The sequence below is a fragment of the Chiloscyllium punctatum genome, chromosome 8, assembly GCF_047496795.1.
Source record: "Chiloscyllium punctatum isolate Juve2018m chromosome 8, sChiPun1.3, whole genome shotgun sequence".
In the NCBI taxonomy this organism is placed as follows: Eukaryota; Metazoa; Chordata; class Chondrichthyes; order Orectolobiformes; family Hemiscylliidae; genus Chiloscyllium; species Chiloscyllium punctatum.
The window spans coordinates 37,117,568-37,143,773 of record NC_092746.1 but is presented as its reverse complement, the minus strand read 5'-3'; the positions used below and the strand labels follow the sequence as shown (position 1 = coordinate 37,143,773).

Sequence of the window (26,206 nt, the reverse complement as noted above, 5' to 3'; positions counted from 1 at the left end):
AAATCATGCTTTAAAAAATCTGGAGTTTCTTTGAGACTGTAACTCGCAGAACAGATAAGGGAGAACCAGTTGATGGGGTACATTTGGACTTTTTGAAAGCTTTTGATAAAGTCCATAAAATTCCAAGTAAATGTGATGGCGGTGGGGGGGCAATTGGCAATGAATTGAAAATCAGTTGACAGACAGAAAACAGCGAGGGTGGTTACATGGGTCCTTTACAAGTGGCAGGCAGTGACCAGTGGGATACTGCAACAATCAATACATGGGCCCTCGCTATACACAACATACATAAATGACCTGGATGAGGGATCCAAATGCAACATTTCCAAGTTTGGTGATGATACAAAATTGGGCAGGATTATCAGTTCTGAGGGGGGCAGCGAGAAGGCTTTAAAATTATTTAGACAAATTGAGTGAGTGGGCAAACGCATGGCTGATGCAGTACAACATGGCCAAATGTGAAGTTATACACTTCAATGTGAAAAACAGAAAGGAAGGTTATTATTTAAATGGTGATTATACTCAGAAGAGTGAATGTACAAAGTGAATGTATATCTGAGTACACCAATCAGTGAAAATAGACAAGCAAATACAATTAGTAATTGAGAAGGCAAATGATACATTGGCCTTCAATGCAAGAGGATTTGAGTTCAGAAGTAGAGATGTCTTCCTGCAGTGTCCAGGACATTGGAGAGACCACGTCTGTAATACTGACTGTAATTTTGATCTCCCAACCTAAGAAAGAACAGGAAGGGTGACATAGAGATTCACTAGGCAGGACTGTCACATGAAGAGAGATTGTTTGAACTGGGCATATATTCAGTAGACTTCAGAAAGGATAGACGGGATGTGATTGAAATGTATAAAATTCTAACAAAACTAGACAGAGAATCTAAATGTGGGGAGGATGTTTTCCTGATTGGGGAATCTAGAAGCAGGGGATTTAGTGTCAGGATAAAGTAGATAATTTAAGACTGAGATGAGGAAAAGTTTCTTAATTCGAAGGATAGTCAACCTTGGAACTCTCTAGAACAGAAAGCTGTGGAGGTCAAATCACCGAATATATTCAAGAAAGAGATCCATACATGTTTAGATTGCAAATACGTCAAGAGGTATAGGGAGAAAGCACGGTTACTGTGTCAAGGTAGAGGGACAGTCATGATCAAAGTGAACAACAGAGCGGGCTCAAAGGGTTGATTGACCTGCTCCTGCTCCAAGCTTCTATGTTTCAATGGTAGACCATTTAGATTGAGAGGAGGAAAAATGCCTTCACTCAGAGTGGTGAACCTGTGGAATTCTTTACCCAGCAAGCTATGGATGCCACGTCACTGAATATATTTAAGACAAAAATCAATAGATTTTGAGACAAAAGATGTAAGGGATATGGAGAGAGAATGGTTGTATGGCATTGAGTTAGAGGATCAATAATGATCATGTTGAGCAGTGAAGCACACACTATGGATCCAAAGGCTCGCTCTCCTATGTTCTGTGTTATTATGTTTCTAAGGGGAGTTATTTAAGCACTGAAATTCCCTACCTCTGACACCTTCTAGGCTTCCCCTTTCCCTTCCTTAAAGATCCCCATTGAAGATTAAATGCTATGTCATGAAGCTCCTTTGCAGTTACAAATCTACAGGCGTAATCTTAGAGGTATGAATGAAGTGGGCTATGGCAACAAAGGTGGCAGAACTGCACAAGAAGTCCAGGGAGGCCCATTGCAATGTTAGGATGTTACTAAATGTGCACTGCATATCAGTAAAATAGACACAAAGATTTCTCGACACGCAGGTTAAAGCAAAGTTTAGCTCAGATCCTGCTCCAACGAAACATCCATTTTGGATGCCAAACACCAACATCTCAGAATGCGCTCCACGGCACCCATTGCACACATCCAGTGCCACACACACAATGACATTCAATATGGTGATGTACCAGCCTCCAAGAACAGTCATGGCAGTTTCAGTGCTACACCTCAGGGTGAAATGCAACTATCATTGTGACACTGCAGAAAGGGTATCGTGCACTCAGGGACAGGAACCCAGCTTATCGACTAGACATAGCCTGCTTCCTTACTCGAAGCCTAGCTGGATGTTCATAGCACCCTTGCCTTGTCTTTTAGCACTTTCCCCTCATCCAGATATACCAGACTCTCAGGTCTGCTGTGTTACCTTATCATTTAGCACAGACACAAAACCATGAAAACATTGCTGTTAGCAGTTGTCAGACAATTCAAGGGACTTTCAGTCAGGGGGTCCTGGCACAGTAAGTCATGGGCAGCCTCCGATACCAGTTACCAGTCCAGGGACTTGAACACAGTGAGTCAGACACTCAGGATCCTCTCTGCACAAGGGGTGAGGGTCGAATGTTGGACAATCCACCACCTATTTTGACTCTTCCTTCCGTGTTGTGGGTTGCTTTCATCCTGGAATGAGAGGCAGGTAGATATTTAGAGAGATGCTGTCATTTACAGAACGGGGGGGAGTGAGTGAGTGAGCAGTGCAGAGGGCATGCAGGGTTAGCAACGACAGGGGCTTGGCTGGATGTCAGTGAGTGAGGGGAGATGTTGCAGGTAGAGCATGAACCTTAGTGGGAGATGGGTACATTTCCTGAGAGAGAATGAGCGCGAGGTACTGGAGTGAGGATGATGTTTGTTAGGATGGTGGAATGGACCTTCTTCCTGCTTCGGTGCACATTCCTGCAGACAGGTTAGACTGCTATGATCCAGCAACCTCAGCTGGCATGGTCTGGTGCTTTGACTTCCACTACTGGCCCTGGGGGAAAGGGATGGCACTTATCTGCACCAACACATTGTTCAGGAATTCCAGCTTCCTGCCCACAAAGCAGGGCACCAATTTTCCCTCATCTGCGTGGCCAGGGCTAATGTCAGGAACTGTGGTCAGCAGCTCTGGACTGACAGTGCTTTTCTGAGTGTACAACAGGTTTTTAAAAGATGGTGTGGATGTTGGGGGTGATACAATCTATTTTGTGATGTCCCTGCAATTTTGTATTTAAATTTCATACCAGGGATGCTACTTGCCACTTTTTAGACCAATCTTGGATGTTATGTAGACCTTACCGTGTAGTGGCATGGACTGCCTCAGTGCGAGGAGTTGGGAATGGTGGGGAACGTGGTCTAATCATCAGCAAAGATCCCTATTTCAGATCTTAGGTTGGTGGAAAGGTTGTTAATGAAGCAGTTAAATATACTTAGGCTTCAGATGCTACAATGAGGAACCTCTGCAGTAATGTCTTTCGACTGAGATGACTGACACCCAAAAATCATAATCGGCTTCATTTTTGCCCGGTACAACTCTACATTTCTTCCATTTTGTAGCTATACCAGAACACCTTGGGTAGAAGAACAGCTGGTTCTGGAGTTAAAGCCTTCAATATTACGCCAGGTTATCATCAGAGCTTATAACATTTGCAGTATTCAGCACCTTCAGTTTCTTCATTTCACAAGTGCATTGAATTGGCTGAAGATAGAGAGCTCTGATGCTGGGAATTCCAACTTGCACAAAACACAAGCTGCCTGATTCGTGCCCCTGCAAAAATATTTGTGCTGTTTTCAGCTTCTGAACTAATGTGCCCATTTCTCTCGCAGAAAATTCATGCCCAAATATCAATTCTTGGTCTATCCAAAACTGGGTATAGAATCCTCTGTCATTCATTGTAAAAAAAAGCGTCAGTACAGTTAATTTGAAAAATCAATGATCAACAGTCCACTTTTATAGACATGTACAGTATAGAAATTGATCCTTCGGTCCAAATCGTCCAGGCCGAACAGATATCCTAAACTGATCTAGTCCCATTTGCCAGCATTTGGCCGATATCCCTCTAAACCCTTCCAATTCATGTACCCATCCAGATGCCTTTTAAATGGTTGTAATTGTACCAGCCTCTGGCAGCTCATTTTAAATCTTTAAATCTTTACCCACTCACTCGCAATCTATGCCCTCTAGTTTTGTACTCTCCTTCCTTGGGAAAAAGACCTTGGTTATTCACCATATCCATGCCCCTCATGATTTTATAAACCTCTAAAAAAACCCACCTCAGTCTCCAATGCTCAAGGGAAAATAGCCCCAGCCTATTTAGCCTCTCAAATCCTCCAACCCTTCAGAAAATTAAATAAATTGTACAAAATATACAATACACACATTATTTCCATTGAAGTTAATGGAAAAGAAGATCAACTAAATTGTAAAACAGGCAGTAATTCTTTATTTTGCATTTTAAACTATTGCTCAAAAACTAAAATTAACTACAATTTCACCATATCAACTTTTTCAAACCTCCCTTATCAATTTGCATACCTCAAACAGAACATCCTTTACCTTTCTGCATCAGATTCCTGGAAATACTACTTATTACATTTCACAATTTCTCTGTACTCCATGTACAAGAAACCTTTCCCTCTCTTCATTTACAGCTGTGTTAGTTTCTGGGAGCAGCAAGCCTTTCTTGCATTCTAATGTAATCGAATGCATCAAGGTACAATGATTCTGACAATTTCAGCATAAATGGGTTTCAGTGCTCTACAAAATTTAACCAAACACCTAAAACACCTTTTAAGGATATCTATCAGTCTGATCCTTGATACTTCCTATGATTGTGTGGGCTTTATTCCATCTTTCCACTGCTTTTTGAAAGCCTTCCTATATCAGAGTATAGGTAGTGTTATTGGCAATTGTCTTTTCCCTCGGATGGGGATTTCAAGACAAGGGGTCTCATTTTAAGGTGAGAGGAGGGAGATTTAAAAAAGACACGAGGGGCATTTTTTTTGACACAGAGGGTGGTTCACGTGTGGAATGAACTTCCAGAGAAAATGGTGAATGTGGGTACAGTTATACCGTTTTAAAGGCATTTGGATAAGTACACAAATAGAAAAAGTTTGGACGGATATGGGCCAGGAGCAGGTAGGTGGGATGTGGTTAGTCTGGGATTATGTTCAGAATGGACTGGTTGGACTCTATGAATGAGGTTCTAGAGACTGTATGACTCTATAAACAATATCAGCAGAATCATCATGATTGTTAATCGATCATCTGGATGTGTGTATTTGGTCATAAGGACAAGTCTGGTGGAATATTCTCCCAACTAATTTGACTTTTCAGGTTTGCATAGGTAGCCAGGGCAGTCCTGTCCCCAGTGTTGGGAAAGAGAGCAGAAATGCCAACTGCATGTGGTGTCTCCATCTACTTCCCCCAAAAGATTCAGTATCCTTCCATTAAGTTTGCAAATTCACTGAAGTCAGCACTTGAGATCAACCAGAATCTCCACGGCTGATTTATTTCTGCATAAAACTCAACTGCACCAAAAATCTAAGTTTTATGCAGAAACATCACAGTCTTTATAATTTTGGATATCACTAAAACCAGCCAAAACCCCCATCCTCCCCACATCAGTATCCACTTTGCTTTATTCTTTGTCAACATGCAAACATTCATGTGGATGGATCAGCAATCATTTTTGCTTTTTTTTAAATTAATAGGTCAGCACGTGGGTCCTGGCATGGAACCTTGTCAACATAAAGTTGGAAATTAGACATTTGATAGTCAAATTAATCTGGTCAGATAACAGGCCCTTCGGCCCAACAAGTCCACATCGATCCTCCGAAGAGCAACCCACCCAGACCCGTTCCCCTACATTTACCCCTTTACCTAACACTATGGGCAATTTAGCATGGCCAATTCACTGAACCTGCACATCTTTGGACTGTGGGAGGAAACCAGAGCACCCAGAGGAACCCACGCAGACACGGGGAGAGTGTGTAAACAGAGGGACTGCCAGATTTTACTTTTCATTTGGATACTGTGTGAATTTGGAGCTTCATTAAATAAATGTTTACCGCAACAATATAAGTGATTTATATGTTTTGAGATGTTTCTGAAATCTTCCTACTAACAAACACTTCCTAACACTGTACAGCAGTCATTGAAAATGTAATTAAGTAAACATGGGATTAAGTGTTTTCCACAATGCTCTGAGTTTCAGTTAAATGGCCTGTTTGGACCTTGACTAAACAGTCATCCTTTTCCTTTCCTACTAATATGCAAATGGATCATGGCAGCAATTATTAATCTATTTGATTTTAACTTTGCTTCTTTATTCCATACTTTGTTAAACAATTACACTCTCGTCTATAACTTAAGATGCATCAAGAAGATTAAGGAAATAACTGGCTGTTAATAACATGCATGTATCAACATCTTTAGATAAGTGGGGTTTGAGCTGACATATAGACTTTGACATTGGCTGGCTTGGCGCAATATAGAGCAATTCACCAGCAGCAGTTTTGGGCTAAAAATCACAGTGAAACTAATTTATTGTAGGTTCAGAACAAGAACAAAGCCGTATTGCTGACAAATGGATCTCATTTGAATTTAGATTTCATTGATATAAGGTTTGTTTGTAACTTTTTCAGCCATATGTGAAATTCTAGCAATATTGTTGCTTTCACTCTCTTTTAACAGTTGCATTGGAAATCCCAGGGCATAGTCAGCTCCAACACATTGCATAAGGTGGATCAATTGCATATAATTACTGTCCAAGCATTGCTGCTATGTTTGCCACTGCACTAAAACATCCACTGGCAGATTGAGTGCAGAGGTGGAAGCGAGTCATTCACACCCAATTCTCCGCGGTCAGCTTATCAACATAGTAGGCTTAAATGGATGTAGGACACATATTGGAAACAGAAATTGACAACAGCAAATAAGTGTAATTTTAAATAGGATGGTTACAGTTCCAAGTGCAGAAATACTGAAAATCTATAAAATATATATTTCTACTTCCTAGTCCTTCCCAATCAGTAGCCCTTGCTACTTCCTATGCCATAAGCTCTCATGATTGTCACCTTCACAATACCATTAACTTCTGATGGTTCCTACCTGCCCAGGATAGTCCTTAGCCATGACGTTATGCTGACAGCCAGTCGGCCAATCTAACTGACTGCTAACTGAGCAATGCAGTAACTAAACTTATCATGACATCCTCCGAATACACTGAGCAGAACCCTTGTGCTCCTGGAACCAGGGTTCCTACCTGCTCCCATTATATGTCAGCAAGGTAATTTCCAGCCATTACTTTGGAACACTATAAAGCTAAGTTAAAGATTTTTAGTACCAATATGATAAACCTACTCCCGAGATTTGTCACTCATTACTGTTGCCTATAGCTGTGACTTTAAGAATGCTTTCAGTGGTGCAACCTTGGGAATAAATGGTCACTTCCATTTTGATACAGTGGAGCGAATACTGTTGAAAACTTAGACAGTTATTTCACACATCTGTAAAAAATATTAATGCACATAAACAAATGTCGGCTTGCACAAAATTTTATCTTCTTTTTCCTCACTGCCCTTGCCCTCAATCGATTGGGTTGGTATCATCATGTTCAAATACAAGGACTACAGAATTGTGAGCGAGTAACACAAGCCTCCAATATTCAGCTGGTTCTCTCTGATTTATACAGGATGTGATTTTGTCACTTGATGAGAAGTAACAGGTGCAACAGAACCATAAAGAAGCTGGAAAGCTCTTTGTAAGAATAGCTAATAGCACTGACGGCTGAATTATTAGCTTTCTATTTTTGGAAAGATGTTTTTCTGTGATCTGGCTCACTTTTGAAACTTTGAATGAATCCAGTTCAGGCAGAATAAATATGCTTCCTTTTCTTACTGCAATTGTTAGTGATTTATGCAAACTCACAAGGTATAACTCTCACTTTGAGAGAAGTTTGCAGGGGAAAGAAAGTGTCATACCGAGATTGTAACAGGGAGCGAGTCAAGAAGATCAATGGAATAAATCTCTTGGCTAAACCTAATGTTGGTGACACTTTGAGATACTATTTTGTTTAGGAATAAAAGAGAATTAGAGACATTTTATTTGGTAAGAAGCACTTTTTAATGCATCTCTTTGAAGGGGTGGGTATTTGAGATCAGAGCGAACTGAGGCACGAGGGCTACTTTTATTCCTGTCATCCCATTAATTCATCTGTAGTGGGTTCTGTAGGCACAAACATTCTGTCTTCATGTCCTCCCTGCTTTAGACAGACCCTGAAATATTCTACACAATACAAGGTGCACACATGGCAACCAGTTTTCCAAAGAAAAATGTTGACTGGGAAGACCCTCCAAAAATGTGTGCACCCCTTCCCACCCCGACTCCCCCACCCAATCCAGAAATACTACCCTACTTTCTGACAGATAGTGTTTTTGTTCGGAGGAATAAAGGACAAGTGGATCATACAGGAAGGAAATCCAAACTGTGTAAAACCACTTGAATCTAGTATTGAGTTCGAAGAGACCACAACTCCCAGTGTGAAAGTCTTAGATCGATGAAGTAGGTATAAATGCTTGTGAAAGGCAAATAAAACAAGTTTTTTTTAAAATCTCCAATCTTTTAGACATTATAAAAGGTCAAAAGGTCAGGATTGGGTTGTCAATGTGAACAAAAAAAAAACATGCTCTACCAGCCTGCTCGTATTAACAACTCAATAAAAGCAGGCTAGCAAAGAAGGCTAGCAACTTCAAGAGCATACTAAAGGGTTGATTATTGGTTGGGTTGTATCAGTCCTTATCTTGTGCACAGGACATGCAATTTTCCACATTCGTGGATAGTTGCGAGTGTATTAATTGTACTAGAACAGTGTGTCTTGGGGCATGGCTAGTTGTGGAACTATTGGAGTTTCTGAAATTTCAACAGAGTTCTTTGCTGTCATTTCCAAGGGCTATTATTATAGCTGAGGTCATTATAAATCTTTGACCCAAGTTTCAAAAGCTTAATTAAACATTCATGTCAATGAAGGAGGTCCAAGCTGATATCTGATTGACAGTTTAGGAGCTATTAAAGGATGAGTAGTCTTTGATGTAATTACGATAGTGCAGTTCCTCTGCAAGCTACATGGCTCATGATGAACCTGATGGTGTGCAGCCTGAGTGTTCTGTGTGATTAGTACAAAGCCCATCCTGTATCCATTGTTATAAAAATTGTGCTTCCACAACCAGCCATGTCCCTAGAAATGCTGTTCTAGTACAATTAAAACACCTGCAATTACCCAAGAATGTGGAAAATTGCATGTCCTGTGCACAAGAAAAGGACTGATGCAACCCAACCAATAATCAACCCATTAGTCTCCTCTCGATCATCAAAGTGATGGAAGGTATTGTCAGCAGGTCAGCAATAACTAGTTCACCAGTGCTCAGTTTGTGTTCTGCCAGGAACACTCAGCTCTTCACCTGATTACATCTATACAGTAATCCAATCATAGACAAAAGAGTAGAACTCAAAAGTTGAGGTGAAAGAGACTGCCCTTAACATCATGGCAGCATTAAAGCTAGTTTAGCATCAAGGAAAGCTGACAAACTGATGATAATGTGATTCTTGGGTGAACCATTCATACCGAACTCAATTCACTCATGATAAAGGGCTTATGCCCAAACTGTTGATTCTCCTGCTCCTCAGATGCTGCCTGACTGGCTGTGCTTTTCCAGCCCAACACTCTCAACTCTGATCTCCAGCATCTGCAGTCTCACTTTCTCTATACCAAACACAAGTTGTTGCGGGTCAAACATCAGAGGGGCAGTACATCTTTGCAGGGTTTCCATAGTTCAGTATCTTTGGCGCAACCATCTCAGCTGCTTCAATGACTTCCCATCCATCATTTGGTCAGAAAGTGGGGATATTCGCCAATGACTACACAAAGTTCAGCACCCTTTGTGCCTCCTCAGATAATGAAGGTCTATGTCCAAATGCAGGAAGACCTGGACACATTCAAGCTTAGACTGACAAGTAACATTCAGCCAGGCAACGGCCATCTCCAATGAGAGCATGGAACCATCTGACCCTGACATTTCATTGGCATTAACATCACTTCTCACTATCTTCCATTTCACTTTGTTGGCTTGTTAAAATAATTTTACTTATGAAATGTGGGCATCATTAGCTAGGTCAGCTCTTAATTACCCAATGGGCAATTATGAGTCAACCACATTTCTATGGAACTGGCATACCATGTAAGTAAGGATGACAGTCTTCCTTGACTACAGGACATTAGTGAACCAGCTGGAATTTTTGACAATTGGCCGTGGTTTCATAGAAACTAGACCAGCTCTTCATTCAAGATTTAACTGAAATCTAATTTCAGCATCTGCCATGGTGGGTTTTGAACGTATGTCCCTAGAGCATTGAATAAAATAGAACAGAGAACTGCAGATACTGGAAATCAGATGCAAAGGCAGAAATTCTTGGAAGGCTCAGCAGGTCTAACAGTATTGATGCGAAAAAGTAGAGTTAATGTTTTCAGTCTAGTGATCCTTCTGAAGATGTTTTCCATCAATTTTTTTTTGTCCTGGAGTTCTGGATGACTAATCAAGAGACATTACCACTACACTGTCATAATACCTTTTTTATAAACCTTATCCCTTTTTAAGTCTCCCACTACTATGAAAAATGTCCTCAAATCCCAAGTTTTCTTCAACTAATTTTCTGTGATCCACCTCTATGTAAACTTTTATTAATGGAGGTTGCTACAAATAAACATAACTGGTTGGGCTTATCTTTTCTCATAGAATTCTGGTAGACAACCAAGCCTTTCCCCCCCAAGAGTAGACGGTTCAAAAGAAGTACATTTGTTCACTGTTGTTTTGTTTATGTTTTACAGGAAGGACTCTCTATGGTTGAATGGAAAGGCAGACGTTTAAGATATTATACTGTTGTTTGTGAATTAGGAAACAGATGTGTCTGGTAATCTTGCCTCAGGCTGACTGCAATCTTGTAATGTTTCTGTAAGGGTAAGATTTATCAGCTAGTACATCCCACCCTGCTGGGAACACAGGGTATCATAACAAGCAACACAGTGCATTATTCATACAAGACTGTTCTTCACTATTTGTCTTCAACAGTAATGAAACCCGTCAACTCCTAAGATATAAAAAGTTTCTACGCAGATTTAAATGACTTCACTGTCTTTCAGAGACAAAACTGAATTATCAGTTGAATGATCTTATTAACTAACAGCATGCATAACCAAAATATGTTGTTATACATAGTTATTTATTGAAAATATTTTAAAAATTTTGCGATATTATTATTTTTATTTAAATTAAAAATTTTATTGCATATAATTTGAGTTAGATCTGTAATCCATGAACAATTTAGCCTTTGGAAAAAAGTTGTGGGTATCATGTCATTAACAAATATTCCTGTCTGAGAACTTTTATTTTAAGTCTATCTAAAACAAACTCGATATTAAGTTTTAAAGACGAAGGTGAAATTTCATAAAGTCAAAGTTTTTTTTATAGCTGATGTGTAAATCATAGAATCATAAAATCCGAACAGTGTTCAAACGGGCCATTTGGCCCATCAAGTCCAGACAATCCTTCCAGAAAGCATCCCACCCGTACCCAAACCCCTACTCTATCCCTGTAACCCTGCATTCTCCATAGCTCATCCCCCTAGCTTGCACATCCCTAGACACTATGGTAATTTAGCATAGCCAATCGACCTAACCGACACATCTTTGGACTGTGGGAGGTAACCAGAGCACCAGGAGAAAATGTACGCAAACACAGGGAGAATGTAAAAACTCCACAAACACAGTCACGAGAGGGTGGAATTGAACCCAATGGTGCTAGCCATTGAGCCACCATGTCACAGATGATTAGTAACTAGCTTCTAATTTATACTGTAAAACACATTTTTTTGTTCAAAATGAATATTTATAAAACTTATAATGTTTTGCATTTCCAACTTCTGGATGATATTTCTAGCTCCTGTGTTGGTGCTGCACTTACCCTGGCATTGGTCCACTACTGGCAAGGTTGTAAACCTGGCGTGGATTCAGAAGAAACTGGAATTTTCTGAAGATTCTGTGAAAAGAGTATAAATATACTATCCACTTCTTTAAGCAGTCTGTTTTATGTTAGATCACCGTTTCAGATTTTTTTTTCAAAAAGGAAGTTGAATTTGACAAAGCAAAAAGAAGTCTTTATGTAATGCATGTGGATTCATCACTTAATACAGAAGTGATCTGTATTGTTACTGTAATCATTTTAATTTTAATGATGATTTATAATGAAGGTCTTTTCCAGGAATGTGCTAGGGTCAAGCCTGTACTGGTGTCACACCTAATTAATGTCCCCAGGCAGTGTTCTCACAGCAATATGAGTTGAAACAGTGCACAAGTCACAGGGGAGGATAAATGGAGGCACTTGTAGAGGATATTAACTAGACACGACACTTGTACCAGGTCATTTGTTTTCCACACTTTATTTTCACTGCACAATTAATGACGCACAATTTTAATTGCACAACATTTAGTATTTCAAAACAACTAAACAGAAGTACAGAAATGCAATTTCACAAATGTATCTTTCTGATTTTGTTAGTAAATATTTTTAGAAACGTTTGCTGAGGAGAACTGTTTTAGGAGCAACTGGCATGTGTCAGAGATAGGGAAGATTTTGAATAAAAATCAAAATTACCAAGGAAGTGCTTACTGTTTAATGAAAATCTGTTATTAACATATTTTAAAACAAAACGATGGTTGAATTATAATGGACTTTTTTTAAAAATTGCCTTATTTTAAGATACTTCTGAACAGTTAGCTTCTTAAAATAAAATACTAACCAATATCCAATGTTATAAGCAGAAACTCAAGACCTTAGCATAAATACAGACTTATGCAGAACCACATAAACCAATAAACAGTGTGTGTCATTTAGTTACAACCACCTCTGTGTACAAAGTACACATAGTACAGCTTTCATCAAGTCTTACTGTCAGCAGTTATACCCTGGCAACAAAGACCACAATGTTGCTCTTATTTCTGTGTTCATTAATAGATACCTCCAAACTTTGTGTTGGAGGGGGCGGGGGTGGTGGAAGAGGTGCAATGTGGCTCGTGGAGAGGAGAGCGGTTAGGAGGCCCAGATTCTTCATTGAACAATTTGATTATGTATTTTCACAAACAGGCCGATAAACCTTGGGAAGCCTGATTTACTTAAAAATTTGATTTGGACTGTGGCACTGGGGTTAACGTTTCACCACTGCCTTTGCTTAGCGGTTGCCACAGAAACATTGGTTGCTTTGCAAGATCTCGGGGCATGAACTCTTGGCTTGGAGAATCCTCATCTTTAGTGCCTTCCTATGGCTCCTCAGGACAGAGATTTTCTCTCTCTCAAGGTAGCTAGGAACCTTTGATAAATGATGGGATCACATTTCAACCAGATGCCTGTCTTTTTCTGCATCAGTCCACTTGCCTCCGGCAATATAAAGTCAATGAAGTTTCAAGTGCCTAGGGGTTTTATTCATTGCCATTTGATATGACAGGATGATCCCTTGTGTTTGGGTAATGCCTCTCTCTGATGTTATACATAGACATCACTTTCTAGTACAGAATAAAATCCCAATTACAGTATTGAATCAATAATTAGGGAAAGTTGACATTTCTGCAGAACATTTGGGATTACAGTTGCACTTTTATCAAAATTTTGCAGTTTCTTTTTTTTAAGGTCAAATTGAAAAAGAAAACACTAGCTCACCTTTCTCCCTGCTTTCCACCACTTTTTGGGTTCACAAACACCAGGAGTGGATGCGTGCCAGGAATTGGTGTGATCTGTGAAAAGGTAACAAATTGTGAGATTTTCATTCAAGTTCAGAGTGTCAAGTTTTTTATCCAAATTTGTATCTCATTGTATTTCCATAAATGCTTAAATTTCAACAACGCTACATTGAAAAGGTCAGAAGGAGGCGATACTGCAACATAAATCCATCTTCTGAAATAGTCCTTTTGCCCAGAGAGGCATCTAGACTTGGATTGAAACCTCCCCAAAACCAAGCAGCTGTTATAGGTTGATGAAGAACCCTTTATCATCTTTTTTTTTGGGGGGGTGCAGAACAGCAGTCTCTCAACACCTGGATGATAGTTCCCAGTGGCTCAAACTATTGCCTGGTTCTGCACATGATCCTGCCAGTTTTGTGTCCTCTACAATTGAGGAGCATTAAGACCAGGCATTAAGGTGACTCAGGGATCGTGTCTATCTCTTTTGCAACAACTGGTAAAATCAGCGCCATTCAGTCTGGTGGAACATTAATGCTGGGCTGCAAGCATTTAGTCATTTCTGTCCATTTGTTTGTATTTTTCACAACAGCAAGGCCAATGAAGTATTCAAACTAGTTTAGCACCCAAAACACATTTATTAAAAACAGATTGTGGAAAATAGTGCATTTTTTAAAATGTTAAAAAACACACCAGGTGGATGGAAGCCAATTCTGCAATTTATCTTAAGAAACTATAAGCATGCACCTACAACGTATTATGATAGCTCTGAACAGGAGTTCCTGTATTCCTCATGAGTTGTTTTGAAAGCAATTCTTTTCCACCAGATTTTCCATTGACATACCAACTTTTACAGTTAATTAAGTAGCATATGTAATTGAAAGTAAATCTCTGATCATTAAGTGTCGTTATCATAATTGGCAGAGTGGCATTTGGCACCACACTCTTACTTAATGCTAACACCTACACAATCGTAACGTTGAATGCAATGAATCAACCAGTTCTTTATAAATAACCGCAACGAACTGCAGAAACTCAGCACCCCAAATTTCAAAGTAATGCCCTACATTTTCTTACCACTTTGGTCAAAAATAGTCACAGCTCCCCTTGGGATTTTGTCGTATTTTTCTTTCCATGATTGTGCTGCTGTCCTTTTCAGAGCATTAACTATGTGCCAATGGAACACAGAATGACAGAGATGAAGTACCTAACTACCTCAGTCTGAAATCCCGATGGAATCAGGTAAATTAATGAGACTCATCCAAAGGTTATGTATGATCTATTACTTCCTCTAATTATAAATAATAATCCTGATCATTATGCTGGTTAGCTATAAAGAACTAAGATAAATGTGCTTAACCATGATTAATAGACATCAATGAACTGCATAGGTCTCTTTTGTTGCCATGGTATCTCAAGGTACCGCAGTTATTCCTTTTTGTTTCTTCCTTTCCACTGTTACACTGGGAAGTAAATAGGAGTCTGCTTTGCAAATCAATTTCAGGCTTCAGCAGCACTTAAAAGATCTTTTTAGTGCTCTATTCCAAAGAGTTAAAGTACTTTTAAGAACAGCTGAACGGATATATATGTTCATTGCAATTAAATAAATCACTTCCTGAGAAACAACGTTAAAAAGTCCAGTTATTCTCAGCACTAGAGCTAAAATAATGTCTGACAGCTGGAAACTATAACTTAATAATATGTCATAAAAGCATAGCCAAAGTTGAAGAGATGACAGCCTTATCACATGTACTACAGACTGCAATTTATTGCTAAAACGTCAGGCCAAATACCTTGCAAATAGTGCTTATTTAAAAATGTTCTGAAATTCTGCCATTTACCAAGCATAAAACAGATCCACCCTTACTCTACTAGTTCATGTCAAAAGTAATAGGTAAATGGCAACAGCAGTTTTGACCTATGTCAGCAGTCATATTCTTTTAATCTTTTCATTCAAAGTAATGCGATGATTGAAGAGCCACTAAGATAGAAGAAATCAGCTCATCATGTTTTTTTTTACCAGTCACAAATCAATATGAATTGTAATTATTGCCAGTGCATGCCAACAATACAGAACATTCTTTTGTCACTCGATGGCCTTGAGAAAAAGTTTTGGGAACATTTTTATTTCTCCTTCTTTCCTCTTGTCCCCCTCTTCATCTTCTGATAGTGACAGTTACTAACCAGGGGGATAGACTGAAAGTAATCGGTGGAAGGATGATACAGAGGCAATGAGAGTTATGGAAGCCACTGCTTGAAAAGTGGTACAGACAGAATTGCTCATTGCATTTAAAGAAAACTTGGAGTCATAGTCATAGAGTCATAGAGTCATACAGCACAGAAACAGACCCTTCAGTTCAACCAGTCCATGTCAAACATAATCCCAAACTAAACTAGCCCCACTTGCCTGCTCCTAGCCCATATTCCCCCAAACCTTTCCTATTCATGTACTTATCCAAATGTCTTTCAAACATTGTAACTGTATCCACATCCACCACTTCCTCTGGAAGTTCATTGCACACACCCTCTGTATAAAAGATTTGCCCCTTCTGTCTTTTTAAATCTCTCTCCTCTCACCTCAAAAATGTGTTCCCTAATCTTGAAATCCCCCATCCTTGGAAAAAGACACCTACCATTAACTCTATCTGTATCCCTCATTATTTTATAAACTTCTACCAGGCTGCCTCTCAATCTTCTATGCTCCAGTGAAAAATGTCCCAGCCTATTCAGCCTTTATTGACAAGTCCAGCCTTTCATGCTCAGCAACATCCTGGTAAATCTCTTCTGAATCCTCCCCAGCTGAATAATATGCTCCCTATAACTGGACGACCAGAAAGTGCAGTATCCTGTAAGACTATGGACCAAGAACTGGGAAGTTACATAAGGCTAGAAAGCACTTTGTTGACTAGCACAAACATGATGAGCTGAACGGACTCCTTCTTTGCTGTAATTTTGTATGGTTCATGCTGAGGCACAATTCGTGAGGGTTCCATAGTTTCTCCATTGCTTCGTTAAAAGTGAACATGTGAGAATCTGGACACTGTTTTAATTATGGGAACTGATCTCAGGTCTGCTGCTTATTATAACAATGCGTACTTCAGATAAAAACGTAGATCGGCATTTATATTGTAAAACGACACAGAATGTTTTCGCAAAGCAAGAAAATTCCATAAGCATGGCAAGACAAAACTGTCAAATACAAATGAGAGATAAGTGTTAATGTCCAGAGGAGACAGTCTGTCTTGGTTAATGGAATTGATCACAATCAGATTAAGTTTACGTGCCTTAGATTATTAAAATGATAATTCACGGACATTTTCCACAGTAAATTGATTCCTTATGACTGTTACAGCCATTCATGGAATGTTATGCCAGAAGGGAAAATGAATCAGAATTTCAGTCCATCTAACAAACAACTCTCGTTATAGCAAGGAGGGTTGCTGCTCATATTCCATGCAATTGAGCAATAGAAATAATTAACATTCTAATTACCTGCATGTTGAGAGAGGAAAAAAAAATCTGGCTCATCTTCAAAGAATGATGTTTTGTGAAGGGACTATTTTGATCTGAACGATCAAAATCCTGCCTGGAGCAATATACTTACTATGAGCAATGCCCACTCTGGTGTTCACTTGCTTTAATTGTTTCACTTGACAGGTCATGCACATAGAGATGAGTTCCATAAATAAAACCTTGTATTGTGATCAACAGAGACTCAACTAAGAGATTTTAAAAATAGATTCTGACACTATTACTTAGGTTTTGTAGGCCATTTAAGTTATTATGTTGATCAGCCATTATGTTGCAAACTATCTGCATAATTCACATCAAATACTGTCCAAGTGTTTGTGATCTTCAATTCGGTTTGAATGGCATAACTTCTCAGCAGTGTTCTCTAGCTTTCAGAAAGCGCTTAAGATGTAATCCAAGATGGAGGACAGGAAAAAAATGTAGCTGGAAGAGCTGCTCTTTCTTTGAGGGATTTTTAGGTGCTGAAGGTGATTTCCTCGAATTCCAGGAGCAGCAATTACTGTTTTATATGCTGCTGCATTGTTTTGGAACTTTGGGGAAAGAGATCAAAACATTGGCAATTTAAAATGGAGGAAGACAGAAAAAGGCAGTGACCACATGGTCAGGGAAAGAAACCTACACTGTTGACTGACACAGCAGTGAATCTGCACAGTTACTATCTTTGCTGTTTGAGTTCCAGTATCTCTAGACATCGGAATGGATCAAGCAAAAATTAACAAACAGTTCACAGTTGATCTTGGAGGAACCTGTGTGGGAGAGCTCACAGCACAGGAACAGATAAGGACATAGTTTTTAAGTGTAACCTTGTTGTAAGTCTACAACAGTGAGTAGAGTGGGTTCTTTCTTGATTATATGTTTTATTGAGATTGGTCTCGATTAATTTTTTTAAATAACTACGAAGTTAGCCTGGAGCAGTGTTTTTTTTTAGAGCAATAGGATGGTGCTATTTTCTGGGTCAATAGGATTTTCTGGGTCTGTGGATTGTGAAGGAGCAAAGGTGGGGGTGTTTAGTAGAGTGATGTGCTCTTCCTATCGGATGTCGGAGTTTAGGGAATGTTTCCATGTTATTGATGATTATGACTGCAGCACGTGTATTTAGTTGCGAATCCTATCAGTTCACATGGATCAGCCGGAGTGGCAGTTAGAGTCAAAGAGAAACTTACAGGAGCTAGGGGGTGTGATGGATGACAGCTATAGGAAGGGAGAAAAACTGCAGTTACAGTCAGGTAGATGGGTTAACTCCAGGAAAAGTAGGAGAGGGAGGCAGGTGGTGCAGGAGTCTCCTGTGGCTATCCCCATCTCAAACAATATGCTGTTTTAGAAAATGTAGGGGGCAATGGACTCTCAGGGAATGTGGCACAAGCAGCCAAGTTTCTGGTACCAAGACAGGCTCTAATGTAACAAGGGATATGTTGGGTTCCAAGCGATCGATTATGACAAGGGACACTCTAGTCACAGGCACAGACAGATGTTTCTGCAGCTGGCAGCAAGAAATAAGAATGGTGTGTTGCCTCCCTGATGCCAGGACCAAGGATATCTCAGAAAGGGTGCAGAATGTTCTCAATGGGGAGAGAGACCAACAGGAAGTCATTGTACACATCGGAACTACTGAAATAGGAAGGAAAAAGGATGAGATTCTGAAGGGGGAAAATAGAAAGTTAGGCAGGAATTTAAAAATGAGGTCTTCAAGAGTAGTAATGTCTGGATTACTCCCAGTGCTACAAGCTAGTGAGAGTAGGAACAGGAAAATAGAGCAGATGAATGCATGGCTGAGGAGCTGGTGCAGGGGAGAAGGGTTCACATTTTTGGATCATTGGAATGTCCTCTAGAGTAGAAGTGACCTGTATAAGAAGGATAGATTGCACTTGAATTGGAAGCGGACTAATATACTGGCAGGGAAATTTTCTAGAGCTGCTTGGGAAGATTTAAACTACTAAGGTGGCGGTGGGGGGGGGGGGATGTGGTGGGGTGTGTGGCAGGGAAGTAGTAAGGAAAGAGATTAATCTGAGTCTGGTACAGTTGGGAAAAGGAACAAGTCAAACAGTCAGGGCAGGCAGGGACAAAGCAGAGAAGAAGGTAGGACTGATGAATTAAATTGCATTTACTTCAATGCAAGAGGTAAGCAGGGAAGGCAGATGAACTCAGAACATCGTTAACTACATGGGACAGAAATATCATAGGAGTTACAAATACATGGCTCAAGGATAGACAGGACTGGCAACTTAATGTTCCAGGATACAAATGCTATAGGAAGCATAGAAAGGGAAGCAAGAGAAGAGGGCGTTTTTGATAAGGCAGAACATCACTGCCATAATTAGGAAGGATATTCCTGAGAATAAATCCAGGGAAATTATTTGGGTAGAACTGAGAAACAAGAAAGGATGTTCACCTAATTGGGATTGTATTATCAATCCCCTAGTAGTCAGCAGAAAATTGAGAAACAAATTTGTAAGGAGATTTCAGTTAGCTGTAAGAATAATAGGGTGGTTTTAATTTTCCAAAACAGACCAGGACCACCATAATGTTAAGGGTTTAGATGGAGAGGAATCTGTTAAATGCATACAAGAATTTTTTCTGATTCAGTTTGTGGGCGGCATGGTGGCACAGTGGTTAACACTGCTGCCTCACAGTGCCAGAGACCCAGGTTCAATTCCTGCCTCAGGCAACTGACAGTGTGGAGTTTGCACGTTCTCCCCGTGTCTGCGTGGGTTTCCTCCGGGTGCTCCGGTTTCCTCCCACAGTCCAAAAAGATGTGCAGGTCAGGTGAATTGGCCATGCTAAATTGCCCGTAGTGTTAGGTAAGGGGTAAATGTAGGGGTATGGGTGGGTTGCGCTTCGGCGGGGCAGTGTGGACTTGTCAGGCTGAGGGGCCTATTTTCGCACTGTAATCTAAAACTTATCCAATGTACCAACTCGAGAAGGTACAAAATTTGACCTACTCTTGAGAAATAAGGCAGGGCAGGTGCTTGAGGTGACAGTAGGGAAGCACTTGGGGGCCAGTGACCATGATTCTATAAGTTTTAAAATAATGATGGAAAAGAATAGACCAGATCTAAAAGTTGAAGTTCTAAATTGGACGAAGGCTAATTTTGATGGTATTAGGCCAGATCTTTCAAAAGTTGATTGGGGGAAGATGTCTGCAGGTAAAGTTACGGCTGGAAAATGGGAAGTTTCAGAAATGAGATAACGAGAGTCCAGAGGGAGTATATTCCTGTTAGGGTAGAAGGCAAGGCTGGTAGGTGTAGAGACTGCTGGATGACGAGAGAAATTGAGGTTTTGGTTAAGAAAAAGAAGGAAACAGGAAGGAAAAAGAAGGATTGAAATGACCTTATCAAGATTCTCAAAGTTTGGCTCTCCTTCATACCTCTCTTACGCTGCAGTCCAATCTGACTGTAAATCAGCATCATGTTAGCAGTCCTTCCAATTTTAATTTTCCGTGCCTCATCTCTTGCACCACCCACTAAAGCACTCAAAATCTGTCACATTGCTTATAATTAAATGTCCTTCTTGCTCACTCATTCTCTTTTTAGCTTGCTTAACACACTGATGTTTTCCTCCTGTCCCTGCAAGTATAAGATGGGTCAATGATGAGAAGATGGCAGAACTGCAGTGAAATAATCAAGGCTAGATGTAACAATATTCAAGTCTAGATGTAAAAAAAGGCACAGAATAGGTTTTTAATACCAAATGAATTGAGGTGGGGCGGACGTAGATAGTCTAATAGAGATAGCAGGAGACAGTGTTTTGCTAATGCAAGGCAAAAGTGAGGACTGCAGATGCTGGAGATTATAGTCAAGAGTGTGGTGTTAGAAAAGCAGAGCAGGTCAGGCTGCATCTGAGGTGCAGAAAAATCAACGTTTCGGGCTAAAGGCCTTCATCAGGAATGAGGCTGGGAGCTTTGTGGGTGGAGAGATAAATGGGAGGGGGCTGGAGCTTGTGGGGGGGGGGGGGCAGAAGGTAGCTGAGAGTGCAATAGGTGGATGGAGGTGGGGGTAAAGGTGATAGGTCAGAGGGGAGGGTGGAGTGGATAGGAGGGAAGAAAGATGAACAGATGGGATGGGTCATGAGGATGGTGCTGAGTTGGAAGGTTGGAACTGGGATAAGGTGGGGGAAGGGGAAATGAGGAAACTGAAGAAATCCAAATTAAGGCCCTGGGATTGGAGGGTTCCATGGCGGAAGATGAGACGTTCTTCCTCCAGGCATCATGTGGTAAGGGAGTGGTGATGGAGGAGGCCCATGACCTGCATGTCCTTGGCAGAGCGGGAGGGGGAGTTGAAGTGTTCGGCCACAGGGCGGTGGGGTTGACTGGTGCGGGTAATGGCACAGCCATATGGTTACAAGGTTATTTCAGGGTCAAATATGACTCTAAGGATTCAAACAGTATGTTTCAGCCTCACACAGTTCCCAGGGAGAGGGACAGCATTGCTGGCTATAGTGTAAGGTTTGCAGCAGGGATCAGAGGCAATGGTTTAAGACTTGCACATATTTAGTGGAGGAATTTTGTTCATTTAGCAATCCACAAGCTGTGTAGCAATTTAAAGATAGCAGAGATGTCAGCAGAGATGATCATCCAAAGTAATGGTGTTGTGAGTGACAGAGAAGCAACTGCATGTCATTCTCCAGCTCTGACCAAATGGATAATAATGGAACCAACTAATTTCAGTGACTTAGCCAGATGTCAGTGGGGAAGGGTTACAGAATGATGGTGTGGTCAACAATGTCAAAGTATGCAAAAAGGTTCAAAAGGTCAGAGAGCTTACCTTTGTAAGTCACATAACATGCCATTTATGACTGCTAAGATCTGTTTCGGTAGAGGATTATAAACCTGATGGGATGGATTCAAACATGGAATTCAGGGAATGATGAGCATGGTGTTCTGATACGACAGTATGTTCAAGAACTCAGTAGGAAAGGGAGCTTAAAAATAGAGGAGTACAGTATTTTGCAAGGACAGAGTGGGACAGGATGACAGGAGTTGGTTTTGTTTTGAATAGATGAGTGTTGAATGTAGATTTGAAGGAAATGTGGACGATACCTGAGAAGAGATAAAACTGAACAATATTAGCACTATACATTTTTATTGAAGCTGTTATGGGTCCTCGGAAAGGTTTAGTTAGGTGGTGAACACTTCAGTGGGAACTATGTTGAGGCATATGCTGTTTACTTGAAGTTTGAAGCAATAGGACAAATGGTGAACAGTGCTACTACCAGAATACATTATTAAATAAGAGTGAAGAATTGAAATACACTTCAGTGGGAAGGTCTCCAGGTACAGGAACCCATCTATCTCTTCAGAATAATTTGTCATCGTTGTCTCTCTCCTTCATCACACTGAAAAACCCTCAATAACTTGTCGCTCCATATTACATAGTCAAGTCACATACACCAAAGCACAATAATACAGGACACTCTTTGTGGTTGCATTTCAGGGGCTGATTGACTTATCCAAGAGCTGTGGAGAACACTATTGGTCTGTTCACTGAATTCTCCACACACAGCAATTGAACTATGGGCTAATAAAACTGACTGTGGCTTGGTTTGACCACTGAGGTATGGTTTCTTAAAAGTTTGATGCGCTCTTACTCACCAGCAGTCAACTTCACAATTATTCTATAGAAGCAAAGAGAGGGGTGATGAAGAATTAATGCAATGCAGAAGTATCATGCCAATTGCCACAAAAGCTGACCTGGCATTTTGCACTTGTTGCTGATGGTAGCAGACCAATTGCATATTAATCAAGAATAACTCTTAAATTTATAAAGGATTCCACTGATAAGGTGGATGAGGCAAGGACTGAGGACAATTTGTGGCCGAGTGTATCAAGAGTCCTTCTCAATGGTTCCAATCTCCATCAACAAAGAGATGAACAAAGCTTGGTCCAGAAAAGCTGCAATAGATAGCTCCTTGGTGCATCTCGAGATTAACCAATGTTACTAATAAATCTGTGATAACATGGAAGTAATATTCAGTGACATTGACTGCAACAGGCCATACATTACAAGCTGTAAGAGTTTAATGTAGGTCACGTATGTGATCAACTTTCTAGAAAGCACAGTCTTAGAGTATATTCTTGCCAAAGTAGGTTACATGTATTAACTTGGGCCTACATACTTTGTTGGAAAGGCAATAATTCCCATATAAATGCAGTTCCTTCTATTTACTCTCCTGACAATGTCAGCTGTTCTTGCTTCTTCCACTTGTTCCTTCTCCATGTTCTCTCAACTGAGTGGAATTGCCAGAAGGAATCCAGGAAGACAAAACTGCACTCTTTTTAAAAAACACTTCAAATGTTCAAAACTTTGTATATGCATCATAAAATTTTACAATATTCTAACACCTAATACAACTAAATGCTTTGAAGCACTTGAAATAAAAGTAGGCCAGGGAAGCTTTAAATTGCAACATGTTAGCCTCCTAACTATTAACTCATTGTCCATAGAATTTTACAAGAACAATACAGGTAAACATAAAAATTGTATTAATATGACTTCAATTTTCATGAAATAATGAAGTCCTGCTGATTTGCCATGATTCCATTCTAAGGCACAGCCAGCCTCAATCTTCCTGATTTTTATCCTACTTTTAGAGGTAACAGTTAAGGTTCAGTGACCCTCCATTCTGATTCTCAGAATGTGAAAGGTGTATTTTGCAGATTAGAGGTGGTTTTGGCCCATCTGTAACAGATACGTTGTGTTAGGAATATGTATTCGGAGTGCAAGGAGAAAGCCAAAACTGTATCATGGAATCACAGCCCAATCAATCCTGTACTTTTCCAAGGACCAAATGTGCATTTCTTTTTTGTTTGAGTATCTAGCAATTAGGATTCAAAATGACAGATGACTTTTCTCCTACCTACCTCAGCTGAAATCTCATGGAGATCAATGGCTGCCAGCCAAGCTGAAATCAGCAAAAATACCACAGACAAAATAAACTTTTATAACCTTCTTTTCCTTTTGAGTTTAAACTAACTAGTGCATTCATCCACTTAACCACCAGAAAATATGCCATTTGGTTTTAAACCATTGTAACATTGATTAAGCAACTGCTTTTCTTGTTTATTTAGCCATTTGTTACTAGGTTTCAAGACACTTTTGACTGTTGGTTTCAGGTACTTGCAGCATTCATAACTTATATTTTCTATCTTTTTGAGTCAATTATTGTAGGTTAAACTGGGTCACATAGCATCCAAACTTTGAGGCATTGTACGGCTACAGAAGGCTCAGAAAATGGGCCCATGATGCCAGCACATATTTTCAGCAGGACAGGATGCTATCTGGTAAATGTGTATACTTAACTGTCACTTGCTACCTATGTATCAGTAACAGATCTCAAACCAGTGTGTCAAGCAGATATGAAGGATTCTGAATTCAATACTCATCCAGGTGAACATGCATGAAGGACACCTGTTCCACACAACTCAACTTCTCCAGTTCTTTTTAAAAGGGATAATTGGCTTTTAACTCAGATTAACTGGGGTACTCTTATTTCTGAATGCTGGTTGCATTTGTCATTGGCACTTTTCTATACACCATGAAGACAAAATACTCTGCCTACGATGGTCTACTTTTTTTGGGTGATTCAAAATCTTATTGCTTTCTGACAGGGCTGATTTGACAGCATTCCCTCTTGGAATTCAACATGATTGGGTGAATGTAGAAGGGTCACACAGTGCTGGATAGGCTGATGTAAGATAGGAGAGGAGGAAGGGAAACCAGTTTCAGCAAAAGGTCTCATCCACTACATATTTTTAGGGAGCAACTTCATAAACAATCAATATTGGAGATCCTTCACTTGGGTGAAGCTGTTTGGGAAAATAAATTTTCCAATAGTTATAGGCTGTAACAAACGAAAAGCTGCCAGTGTAAATGAGCTGTGAGTTGAAGGTGCACTGTTGACAAACTTGATGGTGAAGTAAACCATAGGATTCAAAAGGATGAGAACTGATTGACACGGATCGATGATTGTAACTGGATAACAGGGATGTCGCGAATTAAGCAGTGGATTTGGTGGGACATATGACATGAAGTTGAATTCATCCACTTTGATTGTTTTTGCAAGATTATTAAACTTCTTTCTACATCTTGGAATAACATGCTTGATATTAGCCTCTGCTGCGATTTGTTTTCACTGTCTCTCCAGCACATGTCTAGAGGAACCCTTGTCCCATTGTAAGTATATGTTTCGCTCCACATTTTGCACTAAGACTTCCTGCTCACTGACAGAAAATCATGGTGCACATGCCATCACATTTTTCATCACATACTCGAGCTGCAGAGCACAAAATCAGTTTCCAAGGACACCCACTACCTCCTGCAGCCACAATACACTACCCATTTGCAGGCTACCTTTATACAGCACTCACAACATCAGGTCACCAAATGCAGACAATAAACTGCGTAATTGGTGCTGGCTGCAAACAGCATTCACTTAAAACTGAAGGCGACACAAATTTGCCATGCTGTCCTGCAGCACAGTAATCAAGCATGGGTTAGTTGTGTACCACAATACCATTCCAGGGGTGATACCATTTAACTGCCTATATTTCTGTAGCATGGTTCTAACATTCTTCACAATTTGACTGGTGTGAAGCAGCGAATGCCAGCAGGTAACACAGAAAGGAGTTTTCTTTGACTTCATTGAATTTTTTAAACCAGTCATGCTCAAGATTCCAGCCCAAGGGTATAATTATTTTATTTCTCTCTCTGCACTAGCATGCCCACCCATTGTCTTAAATGAGGAAACAGTAATGGAGTGAAGCTACAGTGGAAATGAATATTAACTTTCAACAACATTTCCACAATTATCTACGACAATATTAAGTTGTGTCCTGCTAAATTTTGGTTCAGTGACTCAAACTGACTGCCACCTAAAAAGCAGCTGTGCGTGTTTGTGTGTGTTTTGCTGTCATGGATCACATCCAAATGTAAAATGTCACTATTACCAAATAGTGACAAAGGTGAATGTAATAATGGCGCTTCTAAGTTTGAGGGAAGAGCTACCAAACTGAGTAAAACTCTGACAGTCATGAGCTATCCCCAATGTCCAGGAAGAGCTGGGAGAAACAATTGGTGGAATAACAGAAATCCTATCAAAGAGAACTAACCCATTCGAATAG

The 26,206-nt window shown here is 40.1% G+C and overlaps 1 protein-coding gene across 4 annotated transcripts in view; it reads right to left on the bottom strand.

The window, feature by feature from the left end:
• The window catches only part of dgkb (diacylglycerol kinase, beta), an 801,318-nt gene that overhangs the window by 444,184 nt on the left and 330,928 nt on the right, over positions 1-26,206 (bottom strand). For all 4 annotated transcript variants that reach the window (XM_072575379.1, XM_072575382.1, XM_072575380.1 and 1 more), the window contains exons 15-16: positions 13,544-13,617; positions 11,795-11,869 (exon numbers count right to left, since the gene is read on the bottom strand). In XM_072575379.1, the coding sequence (XP_072431480.1) occupies positions 11,795-11,869; positions 13,544-13,617 (149 nt within the window). The remainder of the gene's footprint in view (positions 1-11,794; positions 11,870-13,543; positions 13,618-26,206) is intronic.